Source organism: Parasteatoda tepidariorum, chromosome 1 (genome assembly GCF_043381705.1).
Source record: "Parasteatoda tepidariorum isolate YZ-2023 chromosome 1, CAS_Ptep_4.0, whole genome shotgun sequence".
NCBI lineage: Eukaryota > Metazoa > Arthropoda > Arachnida > Araneae > Theridiidae > Parasteatoda > Parasteatoda tepidariorum.
The window spans coordinates 102,638,537-102,654,994 of NC_092204.1; the positions used below are offsets into that span (position 1 = coordinate 102,638,537).

The 16,458-nt window shown below is 28.4% G+C and overlaps 1 protein-coding gene across 1 annotated transcript in view; it reads right to left on the reverse strand.

The window, feature by feature from the left end:
• LOC107436417 (uncharacterized) overlaps positions 1–16,458 on the reverse strand; it is a gene marked incomplete in the record, with an annotated part of 134,932 nt that overhangs the window by 67,098 nt on the left and 51,376 nt on the right. Inside the window, 2 exon segments of the mRNA XM_071184473.1 lie at positions 11,001–11,100; positions 12,690–12,775. Coding sequence (XP_071040574.1) covers positions 11,001–11,100; positions 12,690–12,775 — 186 coding nt within the window.

Consider the following 16,458-nt stretch of genomic DNA (forward strand, 5'->3'; position numbering starts at 1 on the left):
TATATATATATATGTAGACACGCACAACCAGTGTAGTGCATTTTGTAAAGAATGTTATTATGTATGTTTTTAAAAATAGATTTCCATCCTAATTTTCAAGCATTGAAAAAATTTTTCGTATTAATGATGTATTTCACGAATTATTTTCATTTATTAAGAGTTACCACTTTACTTCAGTATTATAAAATGAATTCTGAAAGTGTGTTAAAGTCTAAAAACAGTTTTGAAAAAAAATAAAAATAAATTCATTTGCACAATAATGCTAAGCTTAAAAATTTTTATAACAAGATTTTCAATAAGTGATCTTTTTCTATGTCGCTCATTAAATCTCTCGCACATTAGAATTTATTTTTAGGGTCTTTTATGCTCGGCGCTAATGAAATAAAGCTTTTTTTATGACATGAAAAATAGAACAGTTAACGGAGTTCTTAAGCGATCAGAGAAAGTATTTTTTTTTGTCCCTCATCACTCTTATCTAATTATTTTAATTCAAGAATTTTTGAGTTCATCATTTTCACTTTCTTTTTTTTAGCAGACATTTTAAGGTGTTTTTCTTTTATTTTTGTAAGTAAAATATCATCTTCACTCTTTTAAGACTCAAGTGGGCAAACATTTTTAATTGTATTATCATGAACTATGATTTTAACTGAAAATGAGATTAATGTTTAAAGTTTGAGGTACTTTTTCGCACTCTTTTTGCATATTGATATATGCTCAAAATTTTTTAAAAACCGTTGAAAAAAGCTTGATGAAAATTGAGTGAAAGTCACAAGGTAAATATTTACATTTATTAAATGATCATATTTTTCGAAATTTTACCTATATGAAATTTCGAAATTTCATATATTAAATAGGACGAAAAATTATTAACATAACCTTTAATATACTATCTAAGTTAATCATTTTTCCATACTTTTAAAGTATTTTTAGGGTATACTTGCACATTTTTAACCTGTCTGTGGGCCATATTATGCCAACTAAGTTTACCGCGGACCAGTAATTTTTTAAGGAAACGAACAAAAAATATGTTATTTATATAGTAAAAAACTAAATGATAACAATATGTAAGAACTTAAGTTACTTATCAGTTTTAGGGACTGCTTGTAGGTGACTGCTTTTCTAAGTTTTCGCCAACACGAACAATAGTCCAACAATTGATGAGTTACGAATGTTAACATCACTATATATTGTCAAAGAATATCTATAATTAACAATATATCACCATATTTTGACAATTTTACTAACTTAATTTATTTCCATATTATTCAGTATTTTCGTTACTCGAATAAAATATGTCAACATTAATACCGTATTCAGTAATTATCATGCTATAGTCATGATGAAGGTCTCAATATTTTCGTGTTCTATAACTATAGTTATCAAAGATAATAATAATGGTAAAATCGTATTTGCTACACTTTTGTATATTACTGTGAACTAATAACCTGTGCATACCAAAATCTGGCGTTGCTCTTATGTGTTGGTGAACTTGTCTACATGGTTCCTATCTTGTATAAGTACCGTACTTAATGAATTGCATTCTATATTATGGTTCAGAATACTAATATTAGGGTTCAAAATACCAATAGTATGGTTTAACTTGAAAACTTAATTAGGTCACAGCAAATTTGCTCCCTATTAAGGTTCAGGATACTAATATTATGGTATCTGATATCAATATTATGATATCATACCAATATTACGGTAAATTACATTCCCTTAGATTCAAATATCGAATCTGTAAATTAAATTTGGCATAGTAAGATAGGCATTACGTTAATTTTTAAAATTCTATTTTATTCATGTAACTTTGCTGTTTGCTTACGAAAAAAAGAAGATTTAATTATTAAAATTACGCTATCATCAGGGTTTCTCTTTTTGGAATATGGTCTGTTTAAGAAAAACACTTTTTCTAACTATTAATGTTAACTTAATGTTCATTAATGTTAACTTCGTATTTTGACACAATGGCTTTCTTAAGACGGAGATAATTCATTTATATTTCAACAAAGTTTCCTTTTTTCAATGTTATTTAAAAACAAATCTATTCAAATTCTCTAAATTATATTTTAAAGCAATTTTTGAAAAAATCTTTACTATAAAATTTACTGTTGAGATATTTACCAATGCATGTAATTTTTGCTTGTATTTATAAAGGAAAAAAACTGTCTAGTTTCAATGGAAATATAAATCAATTGCTGTATTACGGAACATTTTCAATTTTCTCTTAGTAGAATCAACAAAAAAAGCTATCTTTTCTGATTCTATCTTAACTGATATGTATTCTTCGATAATATTCCTCCAACAATAAAACAAAAGACAATATCGAAATGTATGAGAACAGTTGATTGTACAAAAATATAAAGCATTTCGTACCTATCAGCCTTTGATTTGCCCAAGGCATATTCCGAACAAAATAAGAAAAAAATTATATATCTATATATAGTTTTCTTAAGAAAATCGTATTGATTGAATATTTCCATCTAACAAGATCAAGATCCCTGAGGGTCTTAAAACTGAACAAATCCCGTTAGAACAAGACTCGAGCGCGTTAAAATAAATACATTACATTTTCTGGAGTGAATGCTGCGAAGGACGAAATTGCCGACAGTTACTATTTCAGGGAAAAGATCAAAGAAATATTTTTTTAAGGATGGGACTGATGAAAAAAATCATTATATGTTTATATTCATGATCATCTTCTGTGTTATGGTTTAAGACAATTCAATACTTGAACAATTATCACTTATTTTATAGAAACCGGGTGAAAAAAAGTTCTGAAATGTTATGGGTTTCATTCACTGTTTGAGATAAATGGTAAAAAATTATGGTTTTTTCCAACTAGACACTCTATGTTGATGTGCAACTTGTAATAAACTTTTATTTATTTTTTATAAAAGTGTATCGAACGATTTAAATAAGAAAAAATCATACAGTGTTTTGCAGTATAGTTCAAATTAAAATTATATCAGGCTCAAAATTCTTAAAAAATCCATTTAAAAATTTGCGTGTTATATTTCGATTTAAACGATTTTTTTTTTCTAAACACGCTATTAACAATCAGAGGTTAAGATGAACTACACATTGAGTTAGAGTTAATAACGTTAGGAATACCAAATTTGCTAAAACCAACCGGCACATCAAAAAGATGACGACCCAAACTCAGATAGTTGGACAATTTGAAACGTGAGCATTAAAAAACAGAGGCTAGAAAACTAAACCTAAAGATAAATTAAAGAGAGATACAATTTTATTTTATTTTTTAATGAACTAATATCAACAATCGACTGGATAAAAAGCAAATTTTTGAGCAAATTCCCACGCTTTGAATAAAAACTTTCAAATTTTGAATAAAAATTTAGCCTTTAAGAAAAAATAAATATATATTTTTTATTTTTTTGTTTGTTCATCGCCGTCTGGTTTATAGTCCCCATAATCAAAACAGGCTAATCAAGTGAATAATTTTTTTACAATCAGTCCCGCCGATTAAAAAAAAAATTTGCTAGTTAAGCGCTAATTTACATTCCGTTTATGGTTATTTTTACTGCATTACAATGCTTACCGTTAAAGATGCATTTTTTTAATTTTATAACATTAGTAGACAGAGAAAAAAAGTAAGGTCAAAATTATCTGAAAAGGGTAAACTTTTCCGTGTTTCTGGCTCTATCGGAACATCAAAAAAGCTCGTTAATTTCTACCTAAGTGATTTGATAATGATTCTGGTACAATTAACAATAAAATATGGTGCTATAATACACGATAAACTTTGGTAACTTGGTAAAATTTGGCAGTTTTATTATAATTCCTTAGATCACAGAATAAAAACGATTTGTCAGGAAAAAATTTCGTATTAATTTTGTATTTTTTTACAAAATGTTGATGATAACTATAAGTTTGAAAGTCAGAATTTTCAATAAACCGTCACCATATGAGCGGAAAAATTACGAAATGAACAGTTTTAATACCGTTTATTTCGGTTTTATTAATTGTTCGTTCGTTCGTTCGTTCGTTCGTTCGTTCGTTCGTTCGTTCGTTCGTTTGTTTGTTTGTTTGTTTGTTTGTTTTTGTTTGTTTGTTTGTTTCAGAGAAATGTCATTAAAATTCAGTAAGGTAATTTTACCAGAATTTTTTTCTCCGTCCATAATATTAAAATTTTATATATTCCTCGTTAGTTGAACTATTGATTCCATCAATAAAGCAAAAAAAATTTCCTTTTAACTTTACACATATTTACTCCATTAAACTGAAACTGATGCAAACTCTAGAATAATGTTTTAAACAAAAAAAAATACAAACTTTAGGAAAACTTTCGTCATAAATGAAGAGCATAATGAGTGACGATTTTATAAGCAATTTTTTGAAAAAGAAAAATATTATTTTTCGGGAGGAAATCTTATTTTTAGTCTTATTTACTTCTACAAATGTATTTTTCAAATATTAAATTTTAGCATAGCACTAAATTTGACAATCATTAAATTTATCACTCAAATTATAAACTGTAAAGCCAATTTACTCCAATTAAACGAAATATCACCAATAGAGGAAGGGTAAACAAAAAAAATCAGTTTTCATTACCCTATGTTTGAAAGAATCTATGACAAATATTTTATTAGCGAGAACTTATAATATTGTCGAAATATATTTCAAATTACTTTCTAAAATAATTCCTTTTCGAAAATTTCTTAGAAACGCATAAAACATTTTTTTTAAAAATTTAACGTTGCAGTGCATATCGAGGAAATATATTTTTACAAACATCTATAATACTTTTCAAGTCATCGTTTCTGTGTCATTCGAAAAAAAAATTATAAGTCTCTGTAAGACCTTAGTTTTCATATGAGAGATATGTTGATGCAAAATGCTTTCATGTTGATACAAAATATCTCAGAAAAAAATTGGGTGGTTTTATGTGATATGTTTCGTGGTATCTTTAAAATATATCAAACACGAGGCAAAGAATGTTTTGTATATTTTCTTCAGCAGCGGTGAAAATTTTGCATGATGCTAAAAATATAGAACAATTTTTTTGAGAAAGATCGACTTTTGCGAAAGAATAAAAATAAAATATGTTATCTGAAAAAATATTTCTACCTCCTTATATTTCTTATTTAGAAAAAAAATACAATTATTTTGCGAAATTTGAAAGCTTTAGAAAAAGAAATGAAAAAGTATGTACGTAAGTACGCACTTTTTTTTTCTTTAACACAGTTGTAAGTAAAATGATTAAAGATAAAAAAAATTAATTTAAAAATAATTGAAGGAAAATGAGATGAAAATAATAATAATAATGCAAGTCTAACAAAAATTCAATAAGTGCTAAATCTACTGAAAAATTAATGCATCCTTTTTATACCACGCTTGCATTCGTTTTCGCTAGGAAAATTAAAATTTTTAAAATAATTTGAGTACTTACAAACTGTGGTTTCCAAAATATTTAATTAAACTTTTTAAAAAAAAAAGTGCGTTGGTAAATACGCACTTTCTTCTTTTGCATATTTAAAAAATAAATAATAATCCGATGCAAAAATAAATCTAATGAAAGAAGTCAAATTAAAATCGGATGAAAATAATTGTACTAATGTAAGTTCAATAAAAATACAACGAATACTGAATCTAATGAAAAATTATTATACCCTGTTTGAAATTTTATTCTAAAATTACGAAAAAATTACTGTCAGCTGTCTGTTTATCCAATTAACTATAAAGTTTACGGTAAAGAACATTTTTACCTTTATGGTTTTGAAATCATTTTCAACTATTATAGTTAAAAAACCATGAATACAAAACCATATGGTTTTTTTACCATTTACAGCTAGCATGGTTTCAAATCAGTAATAATGAAATTTATCAGGATAATGGAGCTAAGGTTTTCGTTAAGAAATGAGCATCGGATACGTTGTGGTTAAATTTTGTTTTATTAAATCATTAATCTCGTTGTTTCACTTATTGTAAAGGATAGAATATTCTAGACTTTTTTGTGTTAAGCAGCTTTATCGTGCTCCCATCTAAGAGTGATTGAGAGTATCGTATTGCAATAGTCCAGGGTCACATATTGGAAAGTGTAGGACACTGGAAATTCTTTATATGCTGAAAGGAATGGAGGAAATATTAAGGTGTCAAAGCTGGGATTCGAACCTGCGTTCTATTAATCATTAAATAGACAGATAAACCCACTTGTCTCTAATATGTACCCAGTTGTAAGGAATTAAGTGGCTTCATTAGGTGGGCATAGTTGGTGCGATAAAATTCTAGTTGTTTAACCGTATTAGGTGAAAGCAATTACTAAACCATTTTTCTCACAGTTAACAGTTCAAATATCATCTTATTAATGGTTATTTATCTATTTTGTTTGAACATGGTAAAATACCTATTAAATAAATTGCGATGTAACCATTTTCTGAGAAAATTTTAACAGTGTATCCTTTTTACTTCACGCATACATTCATTCTCTCTAAGGAAATTAAAACTCAAGATAATTTGAGCTCTAACAAACTGAGGTTTCCGAAAGATTTAATAAAAACATTCATTTATAAAAATATACCTTAACAGTTACTTTTAGCTTAGTTATGATAAAATCAAAAAACGTACGCCTGCTTTGGTGTTTCACTTCTAATGGCGATCATACAGTTTTATGAAGTGTCAGTTTTTGCAATCTTACTGAAATTGGCAAGAGTAATAATTCAAATCTCTGCTCCTACTAAATAAATTGAAAACTTACTACGGTTTGCGAAGTATTGAGTTTACTAATATTGAAAGTTAATTTTGACATTTTGCACAGGCAGTAAGGAGAACGAAAGCATTTAGAACGCTGACAATTTTAATCTGGTTTCATTATTTGAGCAATCCTACCTCAAGATATTGAGCTTCAAACTTTTAAAAACGCAAGATAAATAGCGAAAAAGAAAAGCTTAGGATAGCTTATTTATGATTTAATTGGAAACATATTGAACTGCTATACAGGGGTTGAACAAAATAAAGGAAACACTTCTATACTAACACAGATCTTGATATTTCTCAAAAAAAACTTAGAGAATCATTTTATAAATAAGTGTTTAGGATATGTGATTTTTCATACTTATTAATGATGTTTAAAGTTTTTAAAAGTTTGAGGGACCACCAATAAATCATAAACGGAAAATAGTGCTTATAAACACTCTATGCCAAAAAATTTGTCAATAAATTTATAATTCGTAACAATTATTTGGTTATTATATGCAATAATTGCAAAAAATTTCTTAAACCTAGATCAAATATTTACTTGCCTTATTTTATTTATAAATATTTTTAATAGCTTGATATGGACATTTTTATAAAAAAAAAAAAAGCAATTTTTTGTCTCACGTTTTTTTGCTATAACTTTACATTCAATAAAATTAACCAAAATTTTTGGAGCAATTTAAAATTAATTTTAAAATTATTGCTTTAAAATTTGAGAACATTTTCTTCATAACTGTGCAAGATATGGGTGGTAAAAATAGTTTTTTTATACTGAGCATGCGGGAAAAATTTACATTTGTTTTTCTTAATTCTATAGTGATTCGCATTTGGCAACTAATAAAAAAAAGTTCCATTTGAATGTTTGAAAAATTTGAAAAGTAGTTTTCGTACTTTTGAAAAGAAATCTCAAAATTATGAGGGGTGTTATACAAATTTTATTTGTGCAACTAAGCAAGATTTATTAAAAATGGCGCCGGCACTGTTGGCAATGATCTTCCATATATTTATCTTTTATTTCACACTTTTTCTTTTTTTATACAATCATATTTCAGTGTACGAATGTTTATTGCAAAGTATTTATCCTTTTTATTTTATTTTGTATTATGATACAAAATAATATTTCTAGAAAGCCCCTTATCATTTTGACTTTTTGTTAAAAAGTACAAAAACTATCTAGAAAATTGCTTGAAATTTTTTAATTTTTTAAGGTATCCAAATTGGACTTTTTTCATTAGTTTCTAAATACGATCCATTACAAAATTATGAAGAAAAAAATCGAATTTTTTCGGCTCATGAGCAGAATAAAAAAAACTACTTTAATTACTTATATATTGCACTGTTTTCAACTACTTTTTTTCAAATTTTAAAGCAAAAGTTTTGCAATTAATTTTAAATTGCTCTAAAAATTTTTTAATTTTATTGAGTATTTTTAAAATTACAGCAAAAGCGTAAGACGAAAAAATTAGTTAATTAAATATGTCCATATGTCCAAAAATCTTACTAATCCATATGTCCAAAAATCTTACTAACACAATTTTGTTAAATTATTGCATATAATAACCAAAGTAATTATTACAAGTTAAAAATTTATTGCTGCATTTTTTGGAGTAGGGTGTTCATAAACACTATTTCCTGTTTATAATTTATTGTCGATCCTTCTAACCTATGAAAACTTTGAAATTCTTTAATAAGTAGGAGATATTGCATGATATAAACATTTCTGAAGCTCTAAAATGATGATTCCTTGAGTATTTCTAGAGAAATATGAAAAAAAATGTGATAGTATAGAAGTGTTTCCATTATTTTGTCCACTCCCTGTATTTCTCCCTAGTAAAAAAAATGAGCCTTCAACAGTTTCAGACTCTTGAAAACAGATACTTTCTTGTTTAGAATAAAATACACTCTATAACAAAAAAATCGACGCACCAAGAAGGAGATGTCCAATTAAAACGAAAATTGATGGATAGGAAGACAATGTACAGAATAGTAAATGATTAAAATTTCAGAACAATTGAATAATTTATTGCAGAGTTACAGAACCAAGGTCAATAAGGTGTTGACCCACCTCTAGCCTGGATGCAAGCTGCCACACGGCGTGGCATAGACCGATAAAGCTCCCGGATGGTCTCTTGCGGTATTTCCTGCCAAATTCGATCCAATTGTCGAACGAGGTCATCAACATTCCGTGCCAGATGCAATCGCCTTCCCATCATATCCCAGACATGCTCGATGGGAGAGAGATCTGGTGATCTGGCAGACCAAGGAAGAGTTTGACAAGCTTGCAGACAGTTCATAGCAACACGTGCCGTATGTGGTCTGGCATTGTCCTGCTGAAAAACCAGCCCAGGGCGCTGCAAAAGGAACGGTAGCAAAACAGGTCTTAGGATGTCGTCGACGTACCGCTGTGCAGTAAGTGTACCTCTAATGACGACCAAAGGGGTCCGGCTGTCAAAGGAAATGGCACCCCAGACGATAATGCCTTGTTGAGGGCCGGTGTGGCGTGCAATAGTGAAGGCAGGATCCCCCCTCTGCCCTGTGCGTCTCCAAACACGTCTTCGATGATCGTCAGGACACAGTTGGAAGCGGGATTCGTTGCTAAAGACTATACGTCCCCAGTCGGCATCATTCCAGCCTGATCGAGTCATGCACCACTGTAATCTAGCTCGGCAGTGTGCAGGCGTGAGTGCTTCTTGGTTCGTCGATTTTTTTGTTATAGAGTGTATTTTGTAACATTTTAATGACATTTGAAACAAAACATATTTTTCAATAAGGATTTGATTTTTTTTTTAATAAAAAATTTATTATTTGCCTATAAAAAGCTTAATTATAAACTTACACCGAAAATTAAAAATACTTTAAATAAGTAAATATCTTATGTTTGAAGCCTTTGTAAAAATTTTTAGTTATTTTTTTTATTTTATTTTTCACGTAAATGAAAACGACATCACGTTGTTTGAATTTATATTATAATTTTTTCTCGTAATCTTTGAAACATCTTAAAGATCGTAATCTCCGAAGAAAACAGATAAAAGTAAAAATTTATCTAAAACTCTTATAAGCTTTAAAACTTTTTTTTACTTCTAATCTAGATTATTATTCAAAACTAAATGGAAAAAAAATGCGTTTCGCACATTAAGGGATTATTTTTCATTATTGAAACATCCCTTTGACAACAAACTTAAAATTAATTCTCAGCTATTGTTGTTACGTTTTGCATTTAATATTAATAAAGCCGTAGAAATTTAGTGCAATAAAAAAAATTCATATTATTATTCAAGCTTCAAAAATTCGTAAATTATAATTCACGTTTCATAAAAATATTTACAGCTGTTTTAATCTTTTAAAATTGCAAACAAATAAAACATAATTTAAGGTAACGAGATGAAATATAAATGACAAACACATTTTCTATCAAATAAAAATAGTTATAGATTACAAAGAACTGTTTATTCATTTTTGCCTTTCGCAAAATTCAATTAAGACAGACATGTTAAACATGAGGTCTGCTAATCATCGGTGAATGTCAAAATCGGTGATGAAAACAATTTTTTCAATACTTACTCAGAACTTATTTTGAATTTATTTATATTTTTCCTCTTTTTAGAACAAAGAATAGTATAATTATTTTTGAACTTTTTTTTCATTCTCAATGCAATTAAGAATTCGTGTTAAACATGTGGTCTGCAGCTCATCTGCAGACCTCAATTACGGGGGTGGAAAAAAAAATTTAAATCTTACTTCCCACTCATTTGCATTTAATTTTTATTTCCCTTTTCCTTAAACCAATTTTCAGAAATAGTTATAATTTTAATTAATGCATTTTCAATTGAAGCAAACTATAATTATATCAACCAAATTATATTAAATTAGGAAACTATAATTATTGATCTCCATAAATTAAGGCAGTTTTTATTATTATATTTTATATTTTAAATGGCATAAAAAAATTACCATAACTAGGGATGGAAAAGTATTGTAATGCGTAAACTCTTTACCAAAGTTCGCTTCTAATTTAGACATCGTTAAAAAATTAAAAATAAAAATAAATAGTTTTTCAGTCTACTTAAATACTTACCAACCAATTATATTTATGATTGTCCCAATTCTTATTAATTTTCTCAATCACTTGTCCAGAATGTTAATTAAAATAACTTTTTATTCCAAATTAGTGACAAAATATGACAATTCTGTCACAAATGTGACAAAAGTGACAAATATGAAATTCTTTGACAATTTTGTTTAAAAGAGAACATTTAAAAGAGAATGATGTTAATAAAACTTACCTTTGAGTCTTGTATACTCAAATAAATATTGAAAAACTGGAGAACAGAAATTTTTGAGAATAAACCATTTTGAGCTTGAATTTGATAAGGTGGAGAGTAACTGTAAAATATAATATGAACTTTAAAAAACTTTTCAACTTTTTAAAACTATAATATGAATTATTTTTTATTCCGCTGATAAAATTTTGAGAGAAATATTGTTATACAATGATATTGATTTGAAATAAGCCATGAAAACTGTTATGTGAGCATTAATTTTATCTATTTTTTTATTTGCTTTCATATAAACATTTCCTATTTAATGTTTTTCTGGAATTAGAGTTTAAAACATTAATAATATTTTAATTATAATATTTAATAATACTGTTATTCAGAAAAGCAATTTGGATATGGAAGAATCAAAAAAAAATTTTGAAGTTTATAGAAATGCAAAACAAAAAACAAATATTTAGTTTTGATTTAAATGGACATAAATTCATCAATCAAATGAAATGTAAAAGACAATATTGAAAAAAATTGTTATTAGGCATATTGTTCATTTGTTTCAATATAATAAAATATGATTTAATATAGCAAAAATAGGCTTTAAATTAAATTTAAACGAAATAATAGATGCTCAAACATCACAAAATTTTCTTCGTTTTTGACGAAACCGTTTACTGGTATATGCTCCTATAAATTTCGTCAAGGGGACGAAATAAATATCGTCACTTCTTCTAGGAAACGAATTTCGTCAAAATCAAAAAAGTAATTCCTTATTCAACTTTTTTTTCAAGAAAAAAACTTTGTTGTACATAATGTATTTATTTTTCTAATAATTACTTACACGTGGTCACCATGTAGATGGCACAACACAACAAAGACGGGTAGAACGAGAGATAAGTGACAAAAACTCCCGAGGCAGGATTCGAATCCCGGACCTTCTCAGAGCGAAGCCAATTCCTCGACCACCATGCACACCGGTCGGCTTAATTTGTCACTTTATTTTCGATTGTCTAGTCTTTATTCTTGTTTACTCATTCCAGTTTACAATCTCCCACTATGTACTACGATGAGGTTCCGAGTAGAGGAAACATTTTTGTCACACATTTGAAAGGTCGCGTTTCGTCACAAATCACGTGATTTCGTGACGAATTAATTTTCAAAATTAATGAAATACTGCTCAAGGATTGTTGAATCGTTAAAAGTGATAATTTTATTTCTGAGAATGTGCCTCAGAAAAAAAAATTGGCATATAAAATCTACCATTATAAGTGATAAAAGAATTTTTATTTTTTGGAAAGTTGTGTTTTCAATTTATAAATTATCTATACTATTAGTTTATAAGTGCGCACATATTTAAAGAAAACCATGCCAAATGCTTTAGAAAATAACATGTCTGATTAACCTGAGCAGCAACAACAGTTTTTAAAAAAATAATTTTCGCATGTACATAATTTTGAAAAGGCTTGTTTAAATTAATGTAAAAAAAATTGAAAGTGTATTGCAGTTAAATAAAACTTCATTTATTTGTAAAAAGTTAGCAGATTAAGAACAATAAATGATGCTACGGATGTTCTAGTGATAAACTTAGTAATTTAAAATCTAATAAATGAACTGTTCAATTTAAACAAATATTGATGGACCTGCATTTTAGACATAATTTATTACCATAATCTGAATCGTTTAATATACAGAATCCCTTATTACCTTTGACTTCGTTTTAATCTTGTACGAAATAAATTCCTTCTTCGAGTTCGAGATCTTGGAATTGTCTTGATGGAATTAACCATTCCCTAGAAAAGTACAAATATTTTCAACAGTTTTATTACACCGAGAAAAAAATATGCTCGAAATTATCAGAATATGGTAACATTTATAATGTTTCTGGCTTCATGGGAACACCGAAAAGAACGGTACTTTTAACTGAATCGCTTTATAAGGACTTTAGGTAAAATTAACAATAAAATACGGTTTTAATGCAATGCTACTTGGTAGTAACTGTGGCAAAATTTGGTAATTATATCACGATACCTTAGAGCATTGCATGTAAGCCATTTTTATAGTTAATTTTACTTTTCAGTTTTGTATTTTAACTAAATGTGCGGTAATAAGAACTGTAATTTTGAAAACCAGAATTTCTGATAAACCGTTACCGGACGGAAAAATACCAAATGAATGGTTTAAATCCTATGTATTTTGATTTTATTGACCAGAATTATATTTCTGTTTTCTGTACTAGAAATGCCATTACTTTACAAATTCGGTGAAATTTCTTTCACCATGTATAGTAAACAACAAAACATTAAGATTATTAAAATTTTACTATCTAATTTGTAAAAAAAAGGGCGACGTATACTTTGTCTTGCATAATTCTCGTTTTCTTAACATTCAAACTATTTAAGGAAATATATTTTAAATTTCCCCTTCTCTGCATATCCATTAAACAACATGTGATAAACTAGTTTGTAATGCCAGAAAGTAACCAAGTGTAAAAAAAAATATTCCGAGTTAAATACTTAAGCCTTTTATTTCCTTTTCCTTAATATTAATGTAATTAGGTTTTGTTTTTATTAAAAATATATCACATTTGAAAGTACACTATGAAAAAAGAGTCTAGAAAACTTTCGATTTAATTAATAAGTTAACAATAGTTAGTGAAATTTATTCATGAAGTCTTGAGATTCCGCCAAAATAGAGTCGGCCATTTAGGGTTCAACTGCAGAAAAGAATTTGTTAACCACTACCTTAAATTCTTTTGTAAAAGTTGACTTATTCTGTGAAATTATACAGGGTAATTCAAAATGAATACAGCGATTACAAACGACTGCAACTATTTAATCAGAAACGAATTTACCAATAAAATTTACTCAGAATGTAGAAGGAACTTCAACATTTTGTATACATGCGTCACAGATTTTCTATGTGACTTCCCGTGGTCACACGGACAACATCTAGATGGACAACATTTATGCCGTCACCGACACAAGCGCATTACAATGCATTCTTTGAATTCTTCAATTGCTTTGAGCAAGAGTAGATAGAAATCACAGGATGCCAAGTCCGGAGATTTCGGTGGCTAAGAACAGAAGACAGCATCTGCACGGGACTCGCTATTATCCCTAATGAACTCGCGCATGCGCAGGATTCCACTTCACTGCTCCTGCACCTTACGTAAAGAAATTTTGAAGTTCCATCTACTTTCTATATTAATCTTATCTATAAATTGTTTTTCATTAAATAGTTAGAGCTGTTTGTAATCACTATATTCGTTTTGAATTACCCTGTACAGTAATATTTGCCTCAAACTTTACAGAACTTATAGTAAATTTGAATACTTTTGCAAAACAAAGGTTACTCGCAGTTCTGAAAATCCGTATAAAAATGGAACGATGCTTGTAACTTTTCTAAACGAGTTATATCACAAATTAAATAAAAATCTGTTACAAATTCTCTTCACGCACAAAATCAAATTTCCAAAGTTAACAACTTAAGAATTAGTTTTTAATAAGTTATAGCTAAGCAGTTCGCTGAAAATAATTTCGTTCCTTACATACTAAAAATAATTAATGCAACAAAAGAGGAAAAAATAAAAACTATATTCTGCTCGAGTAGTTGTTTCATTAGCGCTCACAATACCTGCTTGAGAGAGAAAAGTAAACAAATAAAAAAAAATGCTGACTAAATGCATACATGATTAAGTTATCTAAAAAATATCTTCAGTTATTAATTAAGTTCTCAACAGCTAATAGTCTTATCTCTGATGTAAATAAACCTAAGTAATACTCAAACTGAATGGTGGAATGCAAATTAATCCTACAGCTTAAAGTATAAAGATTTAATATCTTGTAAAATGCATGAAAGAAAACAATTAACTTTCGAGGATTATGAATGCCTTAAAGACATATTGTTAGTAAAGAAATTTATACAAAAATCAAAGCATCTTAAAGCGTTGTTCAGAACTAAAAATGGGATGCATTGTGTTTCTAAAGTATATTATGCACTTAAAGAAATCGGAAAAATTAATAAGAAATTTCTGAATATAATTTGTCTCCTGCACAATGACAGAGAATTAAAAATAAATAGTTTCTATAAAAAATACAGTAAAATATTCATACAAAATGTTTGTAATTTTCGATCGATTTTTGCTAAAGCTTGGGCGATTTTTGTGCATAAAACTGCGTAAATTACGTTCCAATTTTAAGAAATTCTAATTTTTTAAGATCTATAAATGACAGGGACATTACCAATTACCAACCATAGTCAAGCATCTGGCCTATTTCAAGTCTCTATCTTGAACAGCCATCGTATGAAGATAGCCCTGATTAAACGACGGGGACAGCATCTGAGCTGGTATTCCTCTCCCCCAAACCTCCATAATGCAGCCAACGAGAGAATTTTCAGCTACGACAGATGGAACATGCTTCTTTGCTGCCTACCCACGTCGGTTGTTTAGTTAGCTGCCAAGATCAAATTCACAATTCCCAGATCTTAACCAGAAGTATAAGGCAACGCCTTAACCAAACAGTGCCTTAACCAATCAGTGCCCTAAAAAAGCAGCGCTCCAAGAACATTGCTCCAAAATAGGATCTCAAGTAGCGAAATATTATCGGAAAAAAATACAATTCAACCAAACGATCAACTTTTAAAGGGGAGACACCGGCCTTCTAAAATTCTATTATTTAACATGATGCAAAAATTTTCATACCTCACATTTCAAACATTTTCGACCGAATAAAATAATTAAAAAAATAATAATGATTGACAATTATTTTTGGATAAACGAATTATATAGTTGTATTCACAAATTTTTCAATTCGCTTTAATAATTTTCGAGGTGTGGCGAAATTCGCAAAGAGTAAAATTTATGTTAAGGGATAAGACTGGTAAGACTGTTATTTTTCCCTATATTTTGATTACCCCTATATTTAGAAGGTAAGGTAATCCAAATCTGTCGAAAAAAGGGAGGAATTCAGAGAAAATGCGTATTTGTGTCTGATTTCTCTACTTGAAATATCATCCACACTTACTAATTAGTATATTTTAAGCCTCCCTTTGAACCATTAAGATTCAAGGTAATTCTTTTCTTCTTTTTTTGTGCACTATACATCATTTTCAATGGCAGTTNGCATCATGATCTCAAGTCGCGAAATATTATCGGAACAAATACAATTCAACCAAACGATCAACTTTTAAAGGGGAGAATCGAACACCGGCCTTCTAAAATTCTATTATTTAACATGTTGCAAAAATTTTCATACCTCACATTTCAAACATTTTCGACCGAATAAAATAATAAAAAAAATAATAATGATTGACAATTATTTTTGGATAAACGAATTATATAGTTGTATTCACAAATTTTTCAATTCGCTTTAATAATTTTCGAGGTGTGGCGAAATTCGCAAAGAGTAAAATTTATGTTAAGGGATAAGACTGGTAAGACTGTTATTTTTCCCTATATTTTGATTACCCCTAT